This window comes from Lepidochelys kempii, chromosome 9, assembly GCF_965140285.1.
Source record: "Lepidochelys kempii isolate rLepKem1 chromosome 9, rLepKem1.hap1, whole genome shotgun sequence".
Lineage (NCBI taxonomy): Eukaryota > Metazoa > Chordata > Testudines > Cheloniidae > Lepidochelys > Lepidochelys kempii.
Genome location: NC_136388.1, coordinates 33,135,027 through 33,162,843, shown reverse-complemented (window position 1 = coordinate 33,162,843; position 27,817 = coordinate 33,135,027). Strand labels below are relative to the sequence as shown.

The 27,817-nt window shown below is 37.7% G+C and overlaps 2 protein-coding genes across 3 annotated transcripts in view; both read left to right on the top strand.

Moving 5' to 3' along the window:
- The first annotated feature begins 173 nt into the window (after positions 1-173).
- ZBTB38 (zinc finger and BTB domain containing 38) lies at positions 174-27,535 on the top strand. 2 transcript variants are annotated; one of them, XM_073359807.1, is made up of 2 exons: positions 174-239; positions 23,383-27,535. In XM_073359807.1, the coding sequence occupies exon 2, from the start codon at positions 23,383-23,385 to the stop codon at positions 26,965-26,967; it is 3,585 nt and encodes a 1,194-aa protein (XP_073215908.1). In that variant the 5' UTR covers positions 174-239; the 3' UTR covers positions 26,968-27,535. The 2 variants fall into 2 exon arrangements, with proteins under 2 accessions (XP_073215908.1, XP_073215907.1); XM_073359806.1 differs by lacking the exon at positions 174-239 and adding an exon at positions 1,049-1,134.
- RASA2 (RAS p21 protein activator 2) overlaps positions 1,051-27,817 on the top strand; it is a 203,044-nt gene continuing 176,277 nt past the window's right edge. Inside the window, exon 1 of the mRNA XM_078854423.1 lies at positions 1,051-1,134. The gene's annotated coding sequence lies outside the window, so the exon portion shown is untranslated. The remainder of the gene's footprint in view (positions 1,135-27,817) is intronic.

Genomic DNA, 27,817 nt, shown 5'->3' with positions numbered 1-27,817 from the left:
GTTTATTTTCCTCAGCAGAAGGATGCAGTCACTGTAGAGGCAGGTTTTGATAAGAGTTTGAAATACCTACTACTGTATTATTGCAGAATTTGGAGTTTTCTGAACGCTGTTTAGTGACTGGAGCTCATCTTGCATCACCAGTTGATGACATTTTTCTTTGTTCCCTCCCACGCAGTTGAACCAAGACTGTAGCTGATGTGCAGTGTCACTTACAACCTTAATCAGATACTGCATTTAAGGTGAGCTGTCCCTTGCCTCCACCCTTACCAGAGCCGTGCTGCAGTATGTATCTTACTCCTACAAGCCTAAAATGGCAGGCAGGATTAACGTTGCTTGTGCTGTGTGCATGCTGTGTATAGAATTCATAATACCATGCCTATTATTTCAAATGTGAGTACGTAAATGCTCTGTGTACCATATCATGCGGTAGTGAAGACTTGTTTGTGCTTCATTACAGGCTTAGATATTTAAGCATCACCTTTGGAATTCTCTTTCATTTGCAGTGTAGCGAGCTGTTAGCTTGTCATCACATTCAAAATACAGTATTAGCCCTTAAAAAAAAAAAAAAGCAAATTCTGCTTCCAAATGCTGTCACCCTTTTTCTTCTTGCATTTACTGTAGTTTAAATAATGTATGTTGTATTGTTAATTAATGTGAATATCAAATTAAAGCACTTGAAACATACATATTTATAATGCAGGTAGGAGGCACGTCAAATCTATTTTTAACTCTTACGCAGTCCACGTTGTGCAATGGGCTTTGGGTGTGGAGTTTATATTTTCAGCAGTGATATCAATAGGCTGATTTTCAGCAAATGTGACAAGTGGCCTTTGCAGTGGTCAGCTTTACTCTTTGAACCCTCTCAGGGTGTGGGGAGAGACAACATTGTGTTGCAGTTTCAGAAAACCTTGGATGTGGACATCTTTTTTTTTTTTTTCCCCCCACTCCTGCTTTACCTATTGATAAATTCAGTTTTCATGATCACAGTCTATTCAAGCTGCTTCCCATCTGATTTTTGACAACTGCTTCTAAAAATTTATCAAGAAGACCGAGAATTCAGTTGATCTCCATCGCTTTACATAAAAATGGCTGGGTATATTGCCATGTTAACACTGCATTAGGAGGTACACACAGGTAGGTTGAGATTTGCATGTTTTGTAGATTTCTCATTCAGTGCTGCAAAGAGATAAAGTGAGTTTTAAAATGTAGCTTTCAGTGTAAAAATGTATTGAACAGTTAATTAAAAAAACAACAACCTAATACTAAACTGTATGGCTTCACATATTGGCATGACGATTGTTTTCACCTGATAAAAGAATCTATTGTGAAAGTGAAGCAATCATGTCTGTTAAAATAATCATATGTAATAAGGGCGTGGCAACGTTTATGCAACAAAAGAATTTTTGAAAAGCCTATTAATTCAGTTACATTTTAAAATCTATTTTGAAAATTATTGAATTCGTAGTTAAAATGCAAAAGTAAAAGTTAAGGTGGGTAAGAAAAATAAAAAATATTTAAATTTTACCATAGAAAGCGGTCTTTCAACGTGCTCTGTGAAAGCTTAAATAAAGATTAATTTGCTTTGTTACAGATATTTTTCTATATCAGGTACCAGAAAAAAAAACCTACAGTATTTCTTTTTATTTTAATGTATAAGGTTTTTAGAGATAGATATAGATGGCCCTGTCAGCTTAAACTGAACATCAGTTCAATGCAGTATGGTTTATTTAAAAAAAAAGTGGTTCAGAAATTAAAACCAAATAGCTCTAGATACAAAAGCCTGAATTTGAGCAATTTTTAAAAATAAATTACCAGTACTGTACTTCAGAGACCATCTTCTGAAATAAATTTATTTCAGATTAATACTGGGCCAGAACCTGTTTCCTTGGCAACCAAATCCTGTTAAAAAGTGCAATAGTAGAGATGCAAAGAAGGTTATTCTTGTTTAATGCCATGATGCAAATGTAAATTTAGCTGTTAAGTTACTTTTTGGTTCTAAATGAGAAACTGATCTCATTTTATGTTTCCATGTGATTATCATTTCTTAAAAGACGCCATGTTTGTAAAACTGTGCATATCAGAAAACTGCTTTTTCCTGTTTTTCATTGATTGCTTCCAGAAATGTACCTAAGTACCTTTTTATTTTAAGCAAAGTATGAAGTGCAGTTCAAGGTTTGTGCAGTATTTGTATAAAACAGAAGTTTCGTTATTACTACTGTACAAGTATCACTAAAACGATAAGACAGCTGAGAAATGTAGAGAATAGAAAACGTCCTTAAACCTTCTTTCACAATCACTGAATTTAGTAACAATAGAGCTGCGGACTTTTCACTAAACGGAACCCATTCTGAAGTCCAACCAAAACACAATGTTTAACCATTCTCGAAAAGTACTCGTAGGTGTTGGGATATCAGCAAAGCTCATTTGTGATTTGTTGTAATGTACGGATCCCAGAGATTCTGCACAGTTTGAGTAAATAATTGCTTAGGTAAAACAGCTTGTCTAACATTTTCAACAGTATCTGTAAAATCAAACCCCATCTGTGCTAGAGGAAATTGCTTAGGCAGTCTTAAATTGTGCTCAATGCCTGAGCTTATAGTCATTTAGCTTATAGCCTGGTGTATCTCCTTATGAATCTCCTTGGTATATGATTTGAGAAATACTTACTGCAAAGATATTTTTGCATCACGGTAGCCATTTTCCTTTCATGTCCTTGACTTTAAGTACATTTTATGTGGAAGAGGCTCAAGCACAGAACCATAATCACAGAAAAAATATTGCAAGCTTGGTTCTACTCACAGTTCATGTTAATAAAAATAGCATTAACAGTTTTCACTGCGATATAACTAATTTTAATTTATTTCTAAAGAGATCATGAGTTCAGTGCATTCCCAATAAATATTACTGTTCAGGAAGATGACTTCTATCATCTGTTTTGATAGGCCAGTGCTGAATAATCATTCCAAACCCATTTGATTTATTGACTAGATTAGTTTGATGCAGTACAGTCATTATTTCCCCATTCCATTTAAAGAAACTCGGGTGAAAACATGATAGATTTACCAGTGTATGTTTCAAATGACATTTTAAAGTAGAATTTTTATTATAGCCATAATTTCATTTTCTCTGGTTGCAAGAATTTGATTTACATTTTATCCTTGGAATGTACTGTGCAGCTGGTTCCTCAGTGGTGTTATTAACACTGTTGGTTTTTTCCTTGCATAGTATTATTTTCAAGGAAATTCTAGTTGCTACGGAGCTAAAGCTGAGCAATGGCAATCTGTGTATTATGTTTTAAAATATTTTGAGTATATTGTACCATGTCCCAGCGGGACAGTGGAGACACTGTACAAATAATTTTTTTTTATTATTATTTTATTTTGTCTCTGTGGTTCAAATTAACATACCCATAATGTTTAAAGAATGAAAATCTAATTCTTGGTTACATCAGTATGTTTCAGTCTGGTTGTTTTGACTCCGTTTGCAAATATTCTCTTTTGTCAGAATGTGGATCCTTTTTAAATTGATATTACTGAACTAATAAATGCTGCTTCCCTGGCTTCTGTGAAAATTCATAGTCAGCCTGAGAGCAGCAATTGTTGTGGTGAACATGATGATTTGCTTATTAAGGGGAATTCTATTAATTTATCAAGCTGTTCTGAATTTACACATCCTACATGAATTGCTGTGTGCGGTTTTAATGATACGCTTCTAATAAATGGGAGGTGCCCAGATGCTTTCACATTGGGCTTCATGTGTAAATCTTACGTACACCACATACATTTTACTCTCTCTGGCTTTGGTGCATTACCTGATATGCATCTTCTGACTCCCAGCACTGCCGTGTTTTGTTTTTAGCTTTCATATGACCTTATACCATATAGCTGTAGGATTCCTTAAAGTTGTGTTTTTAAGCTTCATGCTCATCAGAATCTTTGGCATGAGCTTATGAATATAAGAAGGCTTATTGCTGTATTGCTATTTCAGATTATCCTGCTGAGTTAGACCCAGTCTTCTTTTATTCTTACCCTGTTTAAGTTAAAATGCGGGTGCCACGGAATGTCTATATCAGTGATTTTCAACCCTTTTTCATTTGCAGACCCCTAAAAATGTTCAAATAGATGTGTGGACCCCCTTTGAAATCTTAAACAAAATCTGCGCACCCCCAGGGTCCACGGACCACAGGCTGAAAACCATTCTCCATATAAAACAGAAATATTGAAAAAGGATTCTGCTAAAACTGAAAATAGAGATATAATGGGCTCAGCTTTATTATTTGAAGCTTAGAGGTCAGAGTCTGCAGTTCTTGTTAATGTTTTCACAAAGGTGATTAATGGTACATTTGCAAATGGAAGATGGGCACCTAACTGTTTCATTCTTAACTGTTGTAACACTACTGCTGTACAGATCATGTGACTCACAAGGCCTGAACCTTGCCCCTAAGACTTATCAGTTATTATACAAAACAACTTGATTTTGGTTGGCATCTTTTATACAAAACCTTATCCCAAAATGTTTTAAGTGTTAAATAATAGCAGAGGGAGAGAGAAACTAGATGATATTTGGAAAAAGATGAAGAGTCAGCTGACCAGAGGGAGAAAGGGAGCATGTTCCAGAGGGGAGAAGCTGCCTAGGAGAAGGGACTTTTACCAACAGTGATGTGAGAATGTGTGGAAAAGGAGGCCAGAACAGAGGAGACAGGATGAGGAGAAGAGAAAGAAAAGGGCTCTGTGAGATGTTGGAGCAGGTACATGAAAGGTTTTAAAATCAAGGACAATTTTAAATTGGCTTCCATGGGAGTCCATGGAGTTGTCTGATAATGTAAATCTATGTTGTAACGAAAATATTTTGCAGTCCCCAGGCTCTTGGGTCATATCTACACTGGCATACTGTGTTATCTAAATCCTGTTTAAAAGTAGCTTGTCTCATCATTGAAGAAAAAGCATATCTATTTTAAAATCCGTCCTCTACCCTAGATGAGATCCTACATTTCAATCTAGAACACAGGTAGTAAAACACATATGCCTACTTTATGCTAAACAGGCAAACCACATTGAAACCCTGCTAGCATGAGTAGTGTTTTAAAATGGTTTGGTTAACACTTTGGCAATGAAAATGTACACGGGGCCTTACAGACATAGATTTAGAATTGTCTGTTTCTCTTGTTCTGTGCACAGAATTCCAGATGATATTTAGGGGAATTGCAAGTATGGCGACAAAATAGTACTGATGTCTTGTCTGTAGTTCAGTTCCTCTTCTTGGGTTTGCCACTTAAGCAGTGCGGAGGCATAGGTCCTCCATGCAGATGACTGTAGCCTTTATAAAACTCCCAAGATCCATATGAACCACATTCAGATCCATGGATATGGGGCAAGCCTCTTTACCACTTTGTCAAGAGCATGCAGAAGTCTCTACCAGTTGGATCTCCCGTCCTCTGGGAGGGATTTTTTCCTCATAGAGGGTGACCTTATCTATAAAACAGAGGTGCTGATCACTAGTGATGATTAAAAAATCCCACGGCACTTTTGGCAAAGGTAGAGGAATTAACCCAATGTCCTGGCCAGATTCTAATATGGGTAACTTATACATTGTATTTATCTAAAACTGCTCTTGCAGTTTCAGTTGGATTCTGTATTGTTCATCTCCTACCAGCCTAAAGTACTTGTAGCATTGTGTGTGATATTGAATAGTTGATGCATTGTGCCTTTTATATATGACTGTATCTTGGTAATGGCTAAAGCGAGTGCTTTGTACACTATATAAAAAATTTTAAAATGCACTGGCTATAATTTGAGATGAAAGGTAGATGTCATACAAAACTGAGATATATTATGATAAGTTATTGGATTTTTTATGTAAGTTTAAATTTTGCATGGCAGATATACTTTTGCCACCTGCCACCTTTTTGTGAAGTTGGAACAATGTGAAATTAGAATAACTGCTGTATGCTTTGGGCAGAGCCATGTTTATTTAAAACAAAATAATCTTTGAAAATCCTGAGAATTTGTTAATTTAGGACCTGATCCTTCACACCTTTATGCAGATAATCTTGAAACAAGGGAGTTGTCCCACTGATTTTAATGGTGTTACTTTGTGCATGTGTGTTTGCACATACATATGTGTGCTTTTGCAGGATCACACTTGTAGTCATGTTGAATTGATGTGGACACAGTGGTAAAATGAGGACCTACTCATGCATGGAATTAAGTGGCAGGCTGCAACTTTTAATAAATTTTAAAACAAGGACGAGGCACTCCTCATCTGTCATCCCTGCTGTTCTCTACTGGGCATTTAATTGATTCCAGTGCAGAGGTTCCAGGGGTCCTTATCATATAACCTGTTACTGGTGATGGGGTTACAGGGCACTTTACCATATAACCCATAACATGGGGTAGACTCTCCTCAGCCTACTCCCCAGGACCCGCTTCTCTCTGATTCCTAGCACCTGCCCCCCACAAGTAGGAAAGACGGTGCAGCAGGGTGGGGACTTCAGCCCGTGAGGTCAACAAGGTCTGTCCTTGGCCTGCAAAGGCCACAAGGTTTCACCCTATCCCATGAGCGCAGGGCCCATCATCAAAATCTCAGGTCTTTTACTTCTGGGAACCGTTTATTTTATTCTCCTAATTGCACTGGAAACTGGCCAGAAGTTGTGATGAATAAATAACTCCACCCCAGTACCTCAGTTAAGTGGTAACTGCGTTCCTGCTTAACCCACTGTGGCTTGCAGGTGCTGCGAGGAAGGCAAAAAACTCCATGGTCCTCTGCCAGTTTGGCTCATGGGAGAAAAAATTATTTCCTGACCCAGTAAACAGGTGAACAGCTACACCCACAGCATTTGTCAGGTTGGGTTCCCATTCCTAGTTCAGGTGGGTTGGGAGGGCTGCTGGAATGGAGCAGAAAGAGGCTCCATGTGGCCCCTGTGCTGGGCTAAATCCTGGAAGCTGGGGAATGCTGACCAATCAGCACCCTCTTTCCCCAGTTGCCCAGTGGGTGCCAGAGACTCCCAGGGAAGGAGCCACCCATTGCGCCTTGGCAAGTGTCTCCCTCCCTTGATGCTGGGACTGTCCCCCGTTTCACCTCCAGGCCCATCAATTTCCCCCACTCAGGTGGGGCAGAGGGTGGGTAATAGTTGCCTATATAAGACAAAGCCCCTAATATTGGGATGTCTGGTCACCCTATCCATGGTGCTGACTCTGATTGACTTCTGTATCTGAGGGCAGAATTTGACCCAGAGCCCAGGCCTAAAATAGGCTAATCAAGTCTGTTCTGACTATGCAGACCCCGAGCTGTTACTCTGCAGAATTGAATTTTACCTTGAGAGTAATAGCACGTACCTGCCATTCTAAAGAGAAACTAATATTATAGCGATTGGTTTAGAAAAGGAAACTGCTAGTGACCTTTACAATCAGTTGGAAAATGTTTTCTTTTTTTTTTGTTTCGGCTGTGTTCACTGGCTATAGTTTAAAAGTGTGTAATGTAAATACTAATAGAAATGTAACTACTACATAGAATCACAATAGGCAAAATAGACAATTATCCTTATTATGTATGTTAACATAGCAGATTAATAAGTATCACTTTGTGCAATCTTTTAAAATGTTAAATAAATTTGGTCTGAGTAAAATTATCAGCTTATTTGTAATTTTAAAGATCATTACGGACATAAATTGGCTCAGATATTCAGAGAATGTTTGTTTAATCTGAAACTGGAAAAGGACAGGTTAGATTAGACTACTTTTATTTTGCCTTCTGCTAGTTGAATGTGTAACAGAATTCAGTATGACTGTTTTTGTTTAAAGCCCTGCAGGTGGATCCATTGCCAAACCAGAACAGAAAAAAAAAAAGAAAATTATAACAAAGCAAAGATGGAAATAATATTGAAACTGTTCAGCAGAGACTGTAAGATGCAAGGTCTGCTGTGTTTCTAGTATCTGTAGAGCAGGTTGCATATCTTTTAATTTTCTGCTTAGCAGAAGAATGTGGATTTATCCATTTAATGAAGTTGCTTGACTTTTTTTTTCAGGCAGATAAAGAGACAAAGTCTAATTGTTCTGGAATACTGGAATGCTGTCTTTGGTTATTTTGTAATACCAGAAGTTGAGATAGGAGCACCATTTGCCTAATAAATAGAAGATTGACTCAAACCCTTCCAATCTTTGAGCCACATTCTGCACTTAAATTTAGAAATTATTCCTGGCCTCTTGTTTACTTGTTCCTGAAGGGCCGAAATCAAAACGTTTGATCTGAACTTTCTCAAATATTGAGAGAGTTGAGATCTGGTTTCAAATATTGTGGCTTGGCCCTATCTCAATTAATTGTATTACATTATCTATATGAACAGTACATTAGTTCTAATAATGTTAGCAAAAGTTGGTAAATTCTTCTGTGTTCAATGCCTAAAGCAATATTTTCACTGTCTCCTGTTAGGCCTTTAAGCCTTTTTAGGATGAACTGGTGCGGACATTAATGTGGTAAAAACAATGTAGGCCTCTGCTGTAGAGAGCTCAGGAGTGGATACACAGTTCCCAGAGAGTTAACCAGAGATTACTTAGAGTGTGGCTTATTTTGGAGAGGAAGGTATAGAGTGCATTGGAGTTATGTTCTGTACTGTGTATACTATCACTCAGGTCCATCTTTGGAATGCCTCTTTTCTGGATCTGGCAGTAGAGAATCTGTGGAGTCTGAACTCCATCATAGGATTGGGGGCAATGGCACAAAAGTTGTCTGGTGTGGTTTCTCCCTTCCCCCCGAGTCATGACTTATGGGGCATGAATCTATGCATTATGAAAGGCAGTGATTGTCTAGTAAACGCTTTGAATGTACAGGTGTGAATAACCACATATAGTTGAACTGCATTCTGTGTATATTGAGCTTATATATTGTTTCCCACTCTGCTTTAAGATTGAAACTACTTGACTGTATTGGAAAGTTTTGGAACCTTTAAGCCTATGCAGTTTAAAATAGTCTTAAAGTAACACATGGCATAATTTCCAGATGTGAGATTCTCAGACCTCAGATGCGAGATTCTCAGATCTCAGATGCATAAGAAAGCATCCAAAATGTACCACTATTTCTCAATATTAGCAGGCATGGGACTGGGGTGTCCTCCTTATAACATATATAATGTAAATTTGAAAACTATTTTTTACAGTGTAGTTATACCATTTAAAAGTAATCTACTTCTAAAATACCATGGGCCTATATGTCAAAAAGATACTAAATTTGTTCGCACAGTGTTGTACGCAAAATACTTTCTATGACCAAATAATAGAATTGGTGCACACTATACTGGTTGAACCTCTAACTCCTCAGTTCATATGTACAAATACAATCTATGTATGCAGATTGTGGCTCACATCCTGACATCATTTGCACAGGGTCAGACCTTTCTGGTTGTGCAGCTCCCCACTGAAGTTAATAGGGTTCAGTGCAGACTCAAGGGTCCATCCATGCAGATATGATTGCAGGACTGGAGCCTCTTTTATCTCTGCCTGTAAATGATTATGCATGCAAATTGCTCATGAGAATTCAAAAGCTTAGTTGAAGCCCCATTGAAAAGATAGTCCTGTGTTGGCTTCTTGTTCATTTGAAATGTATTTTAAAAACAAAAAAGGACGAAAGATCATGAGATCTTGAGTTTACGTATTGAAATCAGCAACTTCAGGTACTTAAGGCAGAGCACTGGCATCTGTTGAAAGAAGACTTTGAAGTTGGTTGAGCTAAAATTGCTCTAAAAAATAAACTATCAGTTTTTTTAAAAAAACATGCTTTTGTCCAACTCTCAATTATGTTAGCTGTAGGCATATAGGAATATTAGACTCTCAGGGGAATCAAATTGTCAAGAAGTTATAAACACTTCTGCCATCAAATTGGGGCATGTGAATATTTATGCATATAACTTGAAATTGACTGGGATTATCAAAGCAAATTGAGGATGTTAGGCACCTCAATTCCATTAAAATTCAATGAGAATTTGGTACCTAACTCCCTTAGGTTTCTCTGAAAATCCCAGCCTACATACACAAATTGCACAGTTAAATGAAAGCTGCACAATTTCCCTTCTCAAATGTGATGGAAAGAAAAGCCTTTGCCTGTGCAAATAACTGTGTCAGCAAAATACTGGGTGTAAATGTGCTGGTGGCTTTTGAAAACTTGGCTCATTTATACCTGATCAAAAGATGAGCTGATATATATATATTTTTAGATGATGGTTGTCCTGCATGAGGCTTGAATTGGTGGAAGGATATAAGAAGTTAAGAAACCCCATTTCTCATTGTTGCAGGTTGAAAAAATAAGAGAAGGCAGAGAAAGGTTGGGAGCATGCTCTTGGTTTTAAGGGACACAACATTTTTTTTTCACCTAATTCAACCTTTGCTCCAGCATTTGTTACCATATGTTTCTGACAGCAGACGCTCAGTTTGTGGTAAAATAGCTAATTACTAAGGGGAAGGAAGCAGCCCTTTGGTTTGAGTGAGTCCTTCCTTGTTTGGAGGAAGTGCCTTGCTTCAGTGAACAGAGAACTTCTACACTGGAATCTCTCTGGGTGATCAAAGGATGAAACTGATGTGCTCCACAGGGAGTTTGTTCATTGTTTCTTGGCTGCAACATTGAACTTTTAAGATTGGTCTTGTGAAGCAAGTGAAAATTGAGGGATGTCAGGAAGGACATCCCATAAAAAACATGTTTATTATTATTATATATATATATATATATATATATATATATATATGTATGTATTTTAAATACATAGCCACAAGACAGTATTCTGTAAAAAGAGCACAGGACCATGAGATACAAAGAAATTGAGCTAGTCAGATGGACATTAAGCAGTGGTTGCCATGCAGATGGCTCTGATAATATTCCACATGCTGGAAGGGAATTGATACAACAGACCACAGATCTGAATGTTGGTCAAATAACAGTCATAGCCCAAGCAGTCCAAAAACTGAAGCTACTAGCCTCTGGAGGATGAAGATGATGACCTTATTTATGTTTTTGAAAAATGTGTATATAAAATAAATCATTTCCTGCTAGCAGCCTTCACTAACAAATTACATTTGTTGAGATTTTGAAACAAAAAGCATCTGTCCAATAGGATCTTGTTCATCACATTATACAAAATAACTACATACTGTCCAGTCAGCCCAATGCAGTAGCTAAAGCAAAACATTCATTCAGAAGAACAGAATAAACAACCCTCCATTCTGACGCAAAGCTCCATTCTCCCCAGGCCTTACAATCCAGAGTGCCTGGGAAAACAGGTTTCTCAGAAAGATCTCTGCATTGCAGGTCAGTAAATGTGGATTATTTCAGACTAAAGAGCATTATACCTTGTACAGGAAGAAGATAACCATTACTTTATCCTGGAGCTGAAAGAACATAGCCAAACTAAATTATATGAGGTTTCAGAGTAGCCGCTGTGTTAGTCTGTATCTGCAAAAAGAACAGGAGTACCAATGTGATATATGCCATCATGTGCCAGCAATGCCCCTCTGCCATCTACATTGGCCAAACCAGACAGTCTCTACGCAAAAGAATTAATGGACACAAATCTGACATCAGGAATCATAACATTCAAAAACTGGTAGGAGAACACTTCAACCTCTCTGGCCACTCAGTAAAAGATTTAAGGGTTGCAATTTTGCAACAGAAAAGCTTCAAAAACAGACTCCAACGAGAAACTGCTGAGCTTGAATTAATATGCAAACTAGATACCATTAACTTGGGTTTGAATAGAGACTAGGAGTGCCTGGGTTGTTACACATATTGAATCTATTTCCCTAAGTTAAGTATCCTCACACCTTCTTGTCAACTGTCTAAATGGGCCATCTTGATTATCGCTACAAAAGTTCTTTTCTCCTGCTGATAATAGCGCATCTTAATTAATTAGCCTCTTACAGTTTGTATGGCAACTTCCACCTTCTCTGTATGTAAATATATATATCTTCTTACTATATGTTCCATTCTATGCATCCGATGAAGTGAGCTGTAGCCCACGAAAGCTTATGCTCTAATAAATTTGCTAGTCTCTAAGGTGCCACAAGTCCTCCTGTTCTTTTAAAATTATATGACTTTCTATCCTTTCTTCATTGAGGCAGACACTTGTCTGCCTTTCATAGCGCTAGTAGTAGCAATGCACTCTTTTCTGAGGCAGTAAGTAATCTGATGAGACCAAGAATAGGGAATAGAATTACAGCTAAGAAAAATAGCCTAATTACATTTTTATGGATGTTATTCTGGATATGCTTAAAACTAAGATAACCAGTGTGTTCCAACTAGGAAAGGAAGATGGGCTTGGGGCCTGTGTGAAGATGAGAGCTACATTTAGCTAGGACATGAGCATTTTAGGGACCAATCTGGCGCCTCCTTTGTGGAAAGGATTCTGGATGCAGCAGTATTTGCATGTTGTGCTGCTCCCTGCTGCCAGCACAAAGGGAGGCTTGGACGGAGAGAAGAGGTAGCTAAACTGGCCAACCCTTTATGCATGGAAGGGGCACAACATGGAGGGGGCCTAATGCAACCTGAGGGTGCATTAATGACCATACCAGAGGGGTGGGGATTCCTTTGGTCCCCAACCTTGTGGAACGCACTTGCAACACCCTGTTTAATGTTCTGAACACAATAGGATGGTGTGTATACTTAGTTCAAAGGATTTGGGCTAACATAAATATATTCAAGGAGTACACTAATAAGTAGGAGAAAAGAAGAGTACAAGAAGCTAATATGAGATCAGCCTGCATCTGACTATCCACAGAGCAATCTGATTATCAGGGATTATTCCGAAATCTCAGCCAGTCAGAGCACAATGGCTGTCATGCTGCTACTGACTCGCTGCTGCATGGTAGTTGTCACTGCCCATACAGTATGGAAATCCCTGCACTCAGGGTTCTAGGGCACTAGCAAATCTATCACCCTTATGCCAACAACAAATATGGCCACCAAAGTTTAGCATTTCATCCAGTGACCAAAATGTTTCTGCTTTTCTTCCATTTAAAGAATAATTAATCTCACTATCTCTAAAATATAGTGGACTATTTGACAGTTCAGTATAATAACTTGAGGGTGATTTCTGTTAACACCAGTAATAATCATATTCTAGGCTAATAAACAGCACAGCCTTCAGCCACAGCCTTGATTTAGCCCAGGATATAGTTATAATCCCCTAAATAGGAAGCATCCTCAAGTTATCATCTAGATCAGTGGTTTTCAACCATTTTTCATTTGCGGACTCCTAAAAAATGTTGAACGGCGTTGTGGATTGCTTTGGAAATCTTAGACATAGTCTGCTGATCCCCAGCAGTCCACAGGTTGAAAATCACTGTTCTGTGGTAACAACAATTTTTCGTGGACCTCCAGAGGTCTGCGGATCACAGGTTGAAAACCACTGATCTAGATAATTGGAATGCTGTCAAACATTCTGTTGGATTGAGAGGCTCCATTTCAAGTGTAACAAACAGATTCATTGGAAGTAACTACACCAAAGATGAGAGGTTAGTTTTATTGCACTCTTACATAAACAAGGATACATAACTTCATTCAATCTGGCAGGCATAGTTTATTCAGATCATTCTTGAAATTGTATACTCCATTATTTCACTAGTTGTAACACAAAAGAATAGTGTGCTTCCTTTGTGTGAATCCAGCTCCACCTTGTGGGCAACACACAGAGAGGGAAACTACTAGAGTCATCAGAATCAGTTTAGCATGTGAACCTTTATGGGAAGAATTTTGAAAACTTTACAATTAAAGTAATTCTAGAGTTTCAGCAAAGACATATTTTAATCTCTTGGTACCAGAAATATTGCTTGCATTGGAAAATATATTTTTAAAACGTTTTTACACTTTAGACTTTTGAGCAGGCCCACTGAGGTGGCACTCGTACTTTCTGCTGCTATCTAGGACACACTGACAAGACTTTGCCTTTTGGTGAGACGGTAAGGGTATGTCTACACTGAAATAAAACACCCGCAGCTGGCGTGTGTCAGCTGACTCAGGCTGGGGCTGTGGGGCTATAAACTTGCAGTGTAGACATTCAGGCTTGCAAGGCGGGAGAGTCCCAGAGCTCAGGCTCCAGCCCAAAGCTTAACATCTGCACTCCAATTTTATAGCCCTGCAGCCTGGGCCTAAGTCAGCTGCCCCAAGCCAGCTGCAGGTGTTTTATTGTGGTAGACATATCCTTACTCTGTATGAGAAAGTGTCAGTTGTACCCCTCTTTTACTAAGGTTGCCTCGGGGACACTGATGATGGGATTTAGTGATTCTTCCCACCTGAATGGGAAAATTTTACATTGAAACTTCACAACAAGAAGTGAAGGGTGAATTGGAAGTGATGAACCACCAAACGAAGAAAGTGGAATCCCCACAATTTAACAGGGAGTGAGAAGCTGTTTACACTCCTAGACCTGAGAGATCTGACTGTGTTAACATAATACTTTTATATTTAAGTTCTCCTATTATGGCACTCCTGTCTGAATTAAAATGTAGGAAAAAACATTCCAGAAAAGACATGACTGAGAAATATGATTAAGAGCCTATAAATGAGGCTATAAAAGGGAAGTAGTATCCTATGTTTACAGTGGCACGCACAACAAGCAAGAATCTAAAAAAGGAAATGTAAGTGGAATTGTAGAAATAATATATAACTGTGTTGACTATAGTCCATTAGGCAATAAACAACAAAGGGAGATGGCTGAATCGCCATCTTTGTTTCTTTTAATGAGCCAAGGTGAGCAAGAGTTGAGATATAAAATGCTGTAGTTCATATGAGGCATTCTTAAAAAAAAATTGAATAAGCATTTACAAAATTGTGCATACCCTCCTAAAAAAGGGGGTGAACATAAAGTGTAAAGATAAATACCATAAATACGCTTTTACAGTCTGGAGCTGATAAGTAACAGGAGATACCAGCACCTCTTTCAAAGTTTTGCTTTTAATAAGGAAAGGTAGAAATGTAGTAAGAAAATGAAAAAAGAATAGTTCTGACCATTTTGTCAAGAATGTTGTCATTTCTTATTTTGCATAGTGGTAGACAACTGTAAGTTCTCTGTTTTATTCACTGATTCCCACCCTGCTTCTACTCCAGGCTTCAGACATGGGTTACAAGATCTTCAGTGAAACACAACAAAGAGTATTTGAACATCTGGCACTTACCTGGCAGTGGTTTCCGAAAGTTTAACAGAAGGAGAGATGAACTAATTCATTAAATCATGTTTTGGTATGCATTTTTATCTGCCATTGGCCGGCCTGGCAGACACCCTTTGATCTGCTTGCATGAGAACATAATGGCCACACTAGGTGAGACCAATGATCCATCTATCCCAGTGTCCTGTCTTCTAACAGTAGCTAATACCAGATGCTTCAGAGGGAATGAACAGAACAGGGCAATTATCTAGTGATCTTGTCATCCACTCCCAGCTTCTGGCAATTAAAGGCTTAGAACATCCAGAGCATGGGGTTGCATTCCTGATCATCTTGGCTAATAGCCATTGATGGACTTGTCCTCCATGAACTTATCTAATTCTTTTTTGAACCCAGTTATACTTTTGGCCTTCACAACATCTCCAGGCAATGAGTTCCACAGGTTGACAGTGTGTTGTGTAAAGTAATACTTCCTTTTGTTTGTTTTAATCTTGCTGCCTATTAATTTCATTGGGTGATCCCTGGTTCTTGTGTTATGCGAAGGGCTAAATAACTCTTCCTTATTCGCTTCCTCTATACCATTCATGATTTTATGGACCTTTATTATATCCCCCCTTAGACATGTTTTCCAAGCTGAAAAGTCGTGTTGGCCCTTCCCCAACAAATATGTATTTATGTATCTGGTAATTCTGTTCTTTACTGTAGTTTCAACCAACTTGCCTGATGTTGAAATTAAATTTACTGGCCTGTAATCCCAGGATCGCCTCTGAAGCCTTTTTTAAAAATTGGTGTCACATTAGCTATTCTCCAGTCATCCGGTATGGAAGCTGATTTAAGTGGTAGATTACATTCCACAGTTAGTACTTTTGCATTTTCATATTTGAGTTCCTTCAGAACTCATGGGTGAATACCATCTGGTCCTGGTGATTTATTACTGTTTATCAATTTATTCCAAAATCTCCTCTACTGGCATCTCAATCTGGGATACTTCCTCAGGTTTGTCACCAAAAAGGAATGGTTCAAATGTGGGACTCTCCCTTACATCCTCTGTAGTGCAGACCAATGAAAAGAATACATTTAGCTTCTCTACAGTAGTCTGGTCTTCTTCAAGTGTTCCTTTAACATCTCAATTGCCCAGTAACCTCGCTGGTTTTTTGGGCAAGCTTCCTGCTTCTGATGTGCTTAAAAATTTTTGCTGTGGTTTTTGTTTGTCTTTTACTAATTGCGCTTCAAATTCTTTTTCTGGTCTGCTTAATTATACTTCTATACTTGACTTGCCAGAGTTTATGGGCCTTTTTATTTTCCTCAGTAGAATTTGACTTCCAGTTTTTAAAAAATGCCTTTTTGCCTCTAACCACTTTTTTCACTCTGTTGCTTCACTATGGTGGCTTTTTTTTTGTTGCTCTCTTACTACATTTTTTTAATTTGGTGTATACATTTAATTTGAGCCTCTATTACAGTGTTTTTAAGTTTCTATGCAGCTTGCAGGCATTTTGCTCTTGTGACTAACTTTTAATTTTTGTTTTTTAACTAGCTTCCTCATATTTGTGTTATTCTGCTTTCTGAAATTAAATGCTACTATGGTGGGCTTCTTTGATATTTTCCCTCCTACAAGAATATTAAATTTAATATCATTATGGTCACTATTACTGAGCAGTTTAGATATATTCTCCTCTTGGACCAGATCCTGTGCTCCACTTAAGACTAAATCAAGAATTGCCTCTCATCTTGTAGGTTCCAGGACTAGCTGCTCCAAGAAGCAATCATTAATGGTGTCTAGAAACTTTATCTGAGCATCCCATCCTGAGATGATATGTACACAGTCAAAATGGGGATAGTTGAAATCCCTATTATTGTTGAGTTTTCTATTATCGCCTCTCTAATCTCCCTGAGCATTTCACAGTCACCGTCCTGGTCAGTAGTTGGTAGTATATTCCTAACCAGGATGGTGACTGTGAAATGCTCATGTGAAATACTATTATTATTCCATCATAGAATTTCTCTCCATAGAGATTCTATGGTATAGTTTGATTTATTTATGATCTTTACTATATTTGACTCTATGCTTTCTTTCGCATATAGTGCCACTCCCTCACCAGAACAACCTACTCTGTCATTCCTATATATTTTGTATCCTGGTATTACCATGTTCCATGGATTATCATCATTCCACCAAGTTTCTGTGATACCTATTATATCAATATCCACATTTTAATATCTGGCACTCAAGTTCACCCATTTTAGTATTTAGACTTCTAGCATTTGTATACAAGTACTTATAAAATGTGTCACTTTTTAGTTGTATGCCTTCATGTGATGTAATTGAATGGGACTCTTTTTCTTTTGACCATTTCTCTTCAGTTCCTACTTGTACTTTATCAACTTGTATCCTCTCTTCTTTATTAGGATATAGAGAATACCTGTTAATAGAGCTTTCCCTGAGGGATGTCTCTATCCAAACCATGTGCTCCCCTGCACCTGTCTGCTTTCCCTCAGCCCATACATCAATGTTCAAAATGATGACGGGTCACCAGTAGTTTTTTCACTTTACAACCAGTCCACATCTTCAAACACACACACTCATAAGGTGCCTGTGGTGTTGTATGTTATTATATAATTATCTATGCCTCCTTGAAGTATGATTAGTCAGATTTGTACTTACATTTCACAATTTTCAGTCTTTTTATTTATCTTTAATATTGAGGTTATTTATAGCGATGGTCACCGTTTCCATGGTTGAAGGATCAGCCTGGACTAATCTTCATTTGCTGACAGAATTGGCAACCCAGTAATTTTTGTCTTATTGAACTTTGTGCTTAAGGTCCTTGATGTGTGAGAAATTTTTATGAAACCGTGTCAACAGCTTTACTCCTCTGTAGAGGATAGGGTAGTAACTTCCCACATGCAGTGGCACCTGCCACCATACACACATTACACTCAGTGTGTACCACTGGCAGTTGAGAAGGAGCAGCACTGGCTGCCGCACTGCCCACTCAGATTTGGATCACTTGACCTCTGGCATGTTGGGAGGGCTGTAGGGCCAAAACTGAGTGAATGGCATTGTGACCTCGTACATTGTGGCCACAGTACATTCAGGTTTGGCTGGAATAATAGAAACGGGATTGTATTTAAGAGTACAAAGTGCAATGTCTTGCACTGAGGAACTAATAAAAATTTCTGTTATAAACTGGAGTTTATATGTTGGAAATGAGAGAGGAGGGAGAGCTGGGTGTATTCGTCAATCACAGGATGACTATGAGCCAACAATGTAATGCAGCTGTAAGAAAGTCAAATGCAATCTTAGTTGTATCAGGCAGGATATTTCTAGTAGAGATAGGGAAGTACTAATGCCATTTTAGAAGGCATTGATCAGACCTCATTTGGAATACTGTGCACAGTTCCAGTCGCTCATGTTCAAGAAAAATTAACTCAAACTGGAACAGGTGCTGAAAAGGGCTACCAGGATGATCAGAGAATGAAGAGCCTATTTTTTGAGAGGACACTAGAGAGCTTGACTGAGAACGGATATTGCTCTATAAATACATCAAGTGGATAAACACCAGGGATGGAGAAGAGCTATTTAATCTAAAGGACAGTCTTGGCCCAACAAATGGGTATAAACTGGCCATGTATAAATTTAGGCTGGAAACTAGAAGAAAGTTTTTAATGAGCAGAAGAATGAGATTCTGGAATAGGCTCCCAATAGGAATAGTGGGGGTGAACAACCTAACTCCAATAGAACCTCAGAGTTACAAACACCAGAGTTACGAACTGACTGGTCTACCACACACCTAATTTGGAACCGGAAGTACACCAGGCAACAGCAGAGAGGGGTGAGGGGTGGGAGGCAAATACAGTACAGTGCTATTTGAAATATAAACTACTAAAAAAGTAAAGGGAAAGTTTAAAAAATTTGACAAAGTAAATAAACTGTTTTCTTTGTTTGTTTCATTTAAATTCAGATGGTTGAAAACAGCATTTTTCTTCTGCATAGGAAAGTTTCAAAGCTGTATTAAGTCAATGTTCATTGTAAACTTTTGAAAGAACAACCGTAACATTCTGTTCAGAGCTATGATCATTTCAGAGTTATGAATAGCCTCCATTCCTGATGTGTTCAAGTTCTATTTTTAAAATACAGTAGAACCTCAGAATTATGATCAGTTATGATAGGGATTGTCTGAGGAGGTTGCCTGTGATAGCAGGGAACTGGACTTAATGACTTAGGAGGTTCCTTCCAGTTCTATGTTCCTGTTACATTCTCAAGGACATGGGCCCATAAAAAATTTGAACTAATCCCTTTGGGTCAGACTTTTGACCAATGTAGCCAAGAAACCTGCCATGACTATGGAGTTTATATATGATTTGGGCCACACTCTATAATCAAAATTACAAGTTCTGTCTATAGCCCTATAATGAAGGAGAGCAGACGCTCAAACAGTAATACTTCAAATTGGCTTCCAACATGAGGAGTTCCTATAGAGAGTGTGTAACTTTGTAACCCATCAAGAGTTCTTGATTATTTGCTTTCACAACCTTAGTGTGGATCCCTTGGAAACTATAGGCCTGATTGATTACTCCCTTGCACCTTGTATTCTCATTTACACCTTTTACAAAGTGGGTGTAGAATGCTACCACCAGTGTAAAGTGAGTGAAGAATTCTGTTAGGGTAGCATTTAACACTCACTTTGCACAGCTGTAGATGACTGTGCAGGGTGCAAGGCAGTGGAGATCAATACTTGTGTACAGGCAAATAGATGCACTGACTTCCATAGTTCCTGGGGCGGGTGGGGGGACACGCGGAGTTGTGATCAACCCTTTGGTCTGCCCCAGGCCCTGCCCCCACTTCTTCCTCCAAGATCCCACCCCTGCCCTGTTCCATCTCCTCCCCCTCGCTTCTTCCTGCCCCTGCTCCTCTCCCCCCCCCCCCAGTGCCTCCTGAACACTGCTGATCCGCGAGAGGTGCTGGGAGGGAGGTGGAGGAGCTGATTGGCAGGGCCTGTAGGTGTGGGGGGGGGGCTGAGGAGAAGGGAAGGAACTTACCCGCAGGGCTGCCAGTGGGTGCTGAGCACACACTGTTTTTTTTCCCGTGAGTGCTCCAGCCCCAGAGCACCCACGGAGTCAGCGACTATGCAAGCAAACTATTTTGGGATTGTACTAGCCAAGACAAAGGGAAGCAAAAAGTATTATATGTGAAAAACAGTTTGCTCCATATTGGAGTTTTTTCATGTAGTTTTTCAGTGAGAAATATACCTGATGGTGAACATAAAGATTAATGCCCAAATAACAAATCATAACTTCTGCTTTCTCCAAAGAAGCTATGCAAAGAGGTATTGTACCAAGCAGAGTGCAACAGCCATGATTCAGAGACTACAAATTATCTGCGTGCATGCAGGTACAAGTCTAAATCATGAGTATTTTCCCCTAAAGATGGTATGCTGAAGTAACTGGCTGAAGAATCAGCCAATCTTTCTATTACGAACATTTCAGTTAACTTATTATGGACTTTGTATATAAATTAATTTTAGTGTAGAAATAGCTATCTGCTGTACTTAGTTTAGCAACAGTGTGTCAGATGATCTGTCCTTTCAAACTAACACTAACTATGTTATTACAAAGAATGTTTAAAAAAAAAATACTGGCAAGCTTCTCTTACCTTGGTTGCTGAGAGGTAGAGTTGACAGTATTTTTTTTCTTACACAGGAAATAACTCAATTGCTTCTTTTGTGAGATCTGTTTTTGACATCTGATGCTTGTGTTTCTAATACCATATCACATGAGCAAGTCTGATGTAATGTCAGACATTGTCTATGAAAAAATAATTGTTAGTATAGTAACTCTGGGATAATGGCTGCTTGCCTAAAGGAACATATTTTTATCAGTATTCTTTATGTAGAAGATAGTCTCATGTACTAGAAACTAATTACATCTGGATTTTCGGATAGTGGGCCAAAAGAGATAGTGGTCTTAAACTAATACAAATTTCAGGTCAGTATTCTAATTAAAGTGAATTAATGTTTAATATCTCTTATTATAACCTATGCAAATATAATGAAAAAACTACATAATGCAACATCATTTAAAATGTATATGCATGACAATGCGATCTAGATTCTCAGCTTGTGCAAGTGGGCATCTCTCCGTTGACTTCCATTTTTCACCAGCTGAGGATTTGGACCAGCAACAATCAATTTGACTTTCTTAGGGCACTGTTGCTCAATACCCTGCTTATATGCATATGTAGTATTTTATCTCACAGTATATACTACTGAATTCATTTCTGTAACTCTGATACATTACATATATGATTTGCTATGTGAACCATAACTTTGAATTTCTTGTGTTCTGTGCACAACTTTTGTGCATCAATAGCTAAAACTTCCCTATTACAAACAGGAGCCCTGAGCCAGATTGTAAAAATAAGTGATTTTATTCTCAAGCTCCACTTATGATACCCAAATAAAATGTCTCTCTCAATATATTGTGCATATCATCATAATATGGATTGTCTTTCTTATCTGCTTTGATTAGCAGTGAAGTAATTAAAGTTGCCTTTTTTAAATTATCATTATAGTTCAGAGCTAATGCTGCAGTGAGAGGAATGGAGTAATTCCCACCTCTTTCAGAACTTTTGTTTTAGGCTGGCCATAGATTCCAGAAGACTCACTCTATTGATATATATTTGATTCACATTTTGGAGATAATCTTTGTGACCATAGGGCTAGTGGCTTAAATTTTTTAAACAGAAAGCTTACATTTAGCACAGAAAACTGTACTGGCTCACCCACCACATAGTGGTATAATTTTACCCTGATTACAAACCATAAAAGTGTCCATATTCAGTCATTCTCCTTCGGATCCATTGTGGTTTAAACTGATGAAGAAACTTTATACAATATACTTTATACTATGCCTTGCTAGTCGGAACACTTTATAATCCTCAATAAAATAAAATGGAGGCATCTTAATATCACTCAGCAAACATTAAACAGTAGAGTATTGCAATGAGCTCTCATTATTTGGTATAATTAAAAAAAAAGTCAAGCATAGTTATTAGGATACTGTGAACTGCTATTACAAATAAAACCAAAATGACAAAAGAAACAAAATACATTTTTTTATCATTATCCTGGTTTTTATTATTACTGTATTTTTAATTCACAAAATTCAGTAATTCACAATGAAACTTCCAGTCATTATTAATAAAGTTCTATCTAATAAAGCCCAACAACTAATTTAAATGAATTATATAAAATAATTCTTATATAAAAGAACATATATTGATGTTAAAGTCATGATTTATGTGTTTTATCTTTTGGTTTTTAAAACAGTATTTTGTCATTGGAGCATTTTAATTTTTGGAACCTCTAATTTTTCTATAATTTTTTTATTAATGAGATCAATTATTAAATGTGATTATCTGCCAAACACAGTCCTGGAGCTCTAAGTCCTCTGTTATCCATGGAACAGATACAATAGGGGCAGCAGCAGTTCAAGTTTCCTCATACTGCCATATCAATACGTCTCAACCCTGACCTTGGAGGGACCATCTCTAGGGTTGAGTTCAGTTTCTTTGTTCATTCAGGCTAAACTTCATCACTTGCACTACTGGCCATTTGGAAGGCTGGAGGCTTTGATTTTAAATGCTGGATATCAGCCAGATTGCAAATATAAAGCACTGATCTGGTAATTAATGAACAAGAGAGATGCTTGTTCTCCTGTCACTGCTACTGCGGAGCTGCCAGAGCTCCTCCATCCCAAATCTGTAAAAGTTATTTAAAGATTTGTGTAGACCTTGAATGAAATATTATGACAGAACATACTTTGAATATATAACTTATGATGTATGTAAATGCATTTGAGTTACAAATGAATGTTATTTTCTTTAGCTCCTTGGATAATTTACCCATTTCTACAGAATGAATCAACTTTTCTATGAAAATTGAGTGGGGGGTAGAGGGGACCCTTTAAAATTAATTCTGAAATGCAGGGCCTCACCCTACAAACATTTACTAGTAGGAATTGTAGTTACTTCCCTGACAACTCACCCTATTATCATCAGTATTGTTTGCAGGATCAAACTCAAGTTTTTTACCTGAAAATGCTATTGCATGACTTCACCGTCCCTTTTAACCTGAATTAAAAACAAAACAAACCTGAAAAATATCCCCAGTTACAGAGCTGATTTTTTTTGTAATAGCTTTTAAAAGCAAATTTAACTATTAACTTTTTTTTTTTTTTTTTGTAGATGACAGTCATGTCCCATTCAAAGGATCTCAAGGATGACTTTCATAGTGACACGGTACTCTCCATTTTAAATGAACAGCGCATCCGGGGTATTTTATGTGATGTCACTATAATTGTGGAAGATACCAAATTTAAAGCCCACAGTAATGTACTAGCAGCTTCAAGCCTTTATTTCAAAAATATTTTTTGGAGTCATACGATCTGTATTTCCGGACATGTCCTGGAGTTAGATGATCTTAAGGCTGAAGTGTTTACTGAAATACTTAATTATATCTACAGTTCCACAGTAGTTGTTAAGAGACAGGAGACTGTAACAGACCTTGCAGCTGCAGGGAAAAAACTGGGAATATCATTTCTGGAAGATCTTACAGACATTAATTTTTCAAATTCCCCTTGTCCATTTGCATTTTGTATTACTGAAAAAGGGGTGGTCAAAGAAGAAAAAAATGAAAAAAGACATGAAGATTCAGCTATCACAAACGGGCCAAGAATCACAAATGCATTTTCAATTTTTGAAAATGAAAATAATAACAATTTGTTTTCTCCACTTGACTTGAGAGCGAGTTTTAAAAAGGTATCTGAGACCAGTAAAGTAACCAATGTTGGCCTTGATAGGGATGATGTTGGAAAAGATGCTGAGCCAGCCAGTACGTTAGCTGAACACTCCTATGCAGTTTCTTCTGGAGGTGATGCTTTTCAAGGAACTCCTTTTTTAGAACATGACAGCAGCCCCCGGAATAAAATGAGTGAAGACAATTATGAAACTCTCCAGACAACATCACTACTTCAACCAATAAAACAAGCATGTGGTACACCAAAGATGGCCTTTAAACCCCAGTGTACTGGTCTGGCTATAGCAAAAATATCAGCCCCCAAAGTAACCAATAAAGAGGTTCAACAAGGAGCAGTTACAGATCAAGCGATTATTCCTCTTCCTCGTGATAAGGCAGGAGACTTACTTTTTTCCACAGAAGAGGAAAATAAATCTGCTAACATCCCTGGATCCATAGGAACAGTTATTCCACCTGTTTACAGATGTAACTGTTGTACCAGATTATTTGATGACAGAGCTTTACTCAGTACTCATCTTCAGCTTCACACAAATCATCGGGAACCTTTAATATGCAAATACTGCAGCAAACAATTTGCAAATCTTAACAGACTGGAGAATCATGAACAAGTCTGCAGGAGTTCAGGCAGCATATCTGTTCAGAGTGGAAATGAACAAAAATTTTTAGATAACTATACTACTACTGATGAAAGAAATGGAAGCTCACATGGAAGCACAGAGCCTCTGATGTCTGAAAACAATATTACTGATTACTCCAGTGCAAACTGCACCTTGCCAGAAACAGATCATTTGGTTAAAGTTGTTGATGGGCAGATATTATATACATGCATTGTTTGCAAACGTAGCTATGTAACATTGTCCAGCCTTCGAAGACATGCAAATGTGCATTCATGGAGAAGAACTTATCCTTGCCATTACTGCAACAAAGTATTTGCATTAGCTGAATATCGTACCAGACATGAAATCTGGCACACAGGAGAAAGGCGTTATCAGTGCATTTTCTGCCTTGAGACTTTCATGACCTACTATATACTAAAAAATCATCAGAAATCTTTCCATGCAATTGACCATCGACTTGCAGTAAATAAAAAAACAGCTAATGGAGGCTTAAAGCCTAGCATGTATCCTTACAAACTTTATAGGCTTTTACCTATGAAATGCAGAAGGCTACCTTATAAGTCCTACCAGAATTCTTCGTATGAAAATGTACAAGCAAACAACCAAGTTAATGAAGCAACTTCTAGTACCTGCATTATTCAGAATTCTCTCAACTCTGAACTACCGTCGCTGAATTTTCAAAATAATATATTAACAAACAATACCACTATTTCCTTGAATACATCTTCATGCAATGATGCAACATTGTCTATGAATATTCAGAATGTTTCACCTTGGGCAGTAGGAATGTTAAATTCTAACCTACAAAGTGACTTTTTTACTGCAGAAAAATCAGTGCCCACAGCTGCAAATGAACTTAGTTCTGGTTCTCAGGAATGTGATTCCTCCATTCTGCCTTTCAGTAATGTGAGTGAAAATTCAGCCTCTGTTATTAACTATAGCAGCTCAGCACCTTCGGTTATAATGCACAGTAGTAGAGTTTCATCAGTAATAATGCACAGTAATGCAGTCACTTCTGTGGGAAGCAGTAAGACAATATCCTCCAATAATACAGCCAGTCAGTCCATAAAAGATGACTGTAAACATGGGTCAGATAATTATGGCAAAGGTATTACTAAAGCAAAAACTATTAAAGAAAAAAAGAAAACACTTCTGTACAATAGAGGAGAAACACTCGAGGAGTTACAGAATATTACAGGATCTGGAGGTTCATCTAACAAGGCTACAGATACTTTTCAAGAATCAAGTAAAACTGAAACCTACATTGCAAAGCCTGCCTTACCTGGAACATCTACTGATAGTAACGTTGCTCCTCTTTGTCAAATAACAGTAAAAATTGGGAATGAGGCTATCGTAAAAAGACATATTTTAGGATCCAAACTGTTTTATAAAAGAGAAAGAAGGTCTAAATGTGACTCTGAACAGGACAATCAGCCTCAGGAGACTGAAACAGAGAGAAAAGAAAGAAGCCCAGCTAGGCTTTGCAGATCAGAATGTATGGAACTGACTGAAATGTGCGATGATGTAAGTGATCAGGATTCCAATGACAAACCCTGGAGACCTTATTATAATTACAAACCAAAAAAGAAATCTAAACAGCTAAGAAAAATGAGAAAAGTCAAATGGAGGAAGAATCATGGGAACAAGAACTCCAGTAGTGAAAGTCAAAATACGTGCAATAGAGAGTATGCACTTAGAAACATTCCTGAAGAAAAGGGCATTAATAAAGAAGGAAACACGGAAATGCCTAATCTTCATTGTGAGCTCTGTGAGATAGAGAAATCTTCCACTGAAGAAATCCAAGAACCTATACATTGGCATGTACCTACTTCAAAGCCTTATATTTGTGAATTATGCCAAAAGCAGTTCCAGAGCCCATCCACACTAAAAATGCATATGAGATGTCATACTGGGGAAAAGCCGTATACTTGTAAAACCTGTGGTAAGTGTTTTTCAGTTCCAGGAAACCTACAGAAACATGAACGCATTCACTTGGGTGTCAAGGATTTTGTCTGTCAATATTGTAGTAAGGCATTCACTTTAAATGAAACTCTCAAAATACATGAAAGAATACATACTGGAGAAAAACGCTACCATTGTCAATTCTGCTTACAGAGTTTTTTATATCTTTCTACCAAAAGAAATCATGAGCAAAGACATGTACATGAACACAATGGAAAAGGATATGCTTGTCTTCAGTGCCCCAAAATTTGCAAGACAGCAGCTGCTCTTGGAATGCACCAGAAGAAACATCTATTCAAAAGCCCAAGTCAACAGGATAGAAAAGAGTATTTGTGTAATGAAAGCTCTAAACCTTTGGAAAGTCAAGATTTCATTGACTCAGATGGGAATGAAGTGAATAGTATACAGAGTATGACTCCAAAAATTATACTTTGAGTGACAGTTGTCAAAAACAAGAAAAGAGCACTGACAAATATATTGGAGAAAAATATATAGAAGTGTGGAATGCAAAGGAAACTCCAGATTTGGGCAGGTTCAAAAAATGAAGATGACATTTCTTCATCCAAATAACTTTCATATATTAGTACAGTATATGCAAAAAATACACTGCAACAGAAAAGCTATTTGCAATAGTGTAAACATAGCATGAGGGAGAATAAAAGCCTGATCCAAAATAGTTCTGCAACAGTAAACGGTTGTAATACATACACTGAAGAAAACAGTAGGTCCAATCAAAACCGTTTTAATAGGAGTTACAAGTAACTAGCCACTGAACTGTCTTAAATGTACAATACTGTATTTAATTCTGAATCACTCTGGATGACATAACGGCCAGATATATAGGTTCAGAATACATTCACTATGAAGAGTTTGTGCTACAGAAGATGATGTGATGCAGTTATACTCAGACTTTCATGGTATTATGTTTATAAATGAAAAACAAAATTTAAAACACCATGGCCTAATGTATTTTAAAATAATCCAGTAAAGATGGAAAATGTTTATTGAATGTGAGTATGAAGTATAGTTCAATTCTGGAAAACTTTTCTCTATCTCAAACCTTGGTTTATACTGTTGTATGAATATTACATTTTACCTTATCTATAGTCAATTTTACAATTACATTGATAAGCAGTGGGTATCTGAGTGTCAGTGAGGATTGGAAACCCTGATTCATGATACCGCTGTGGTATTCAATAAATGTTCATCTTAAATATTAAGTCTTCCAAGCTGCATTAGTCCTGGAAGGTCCAGCTATCAACTGTATGGCAGGCCAACTAATCCA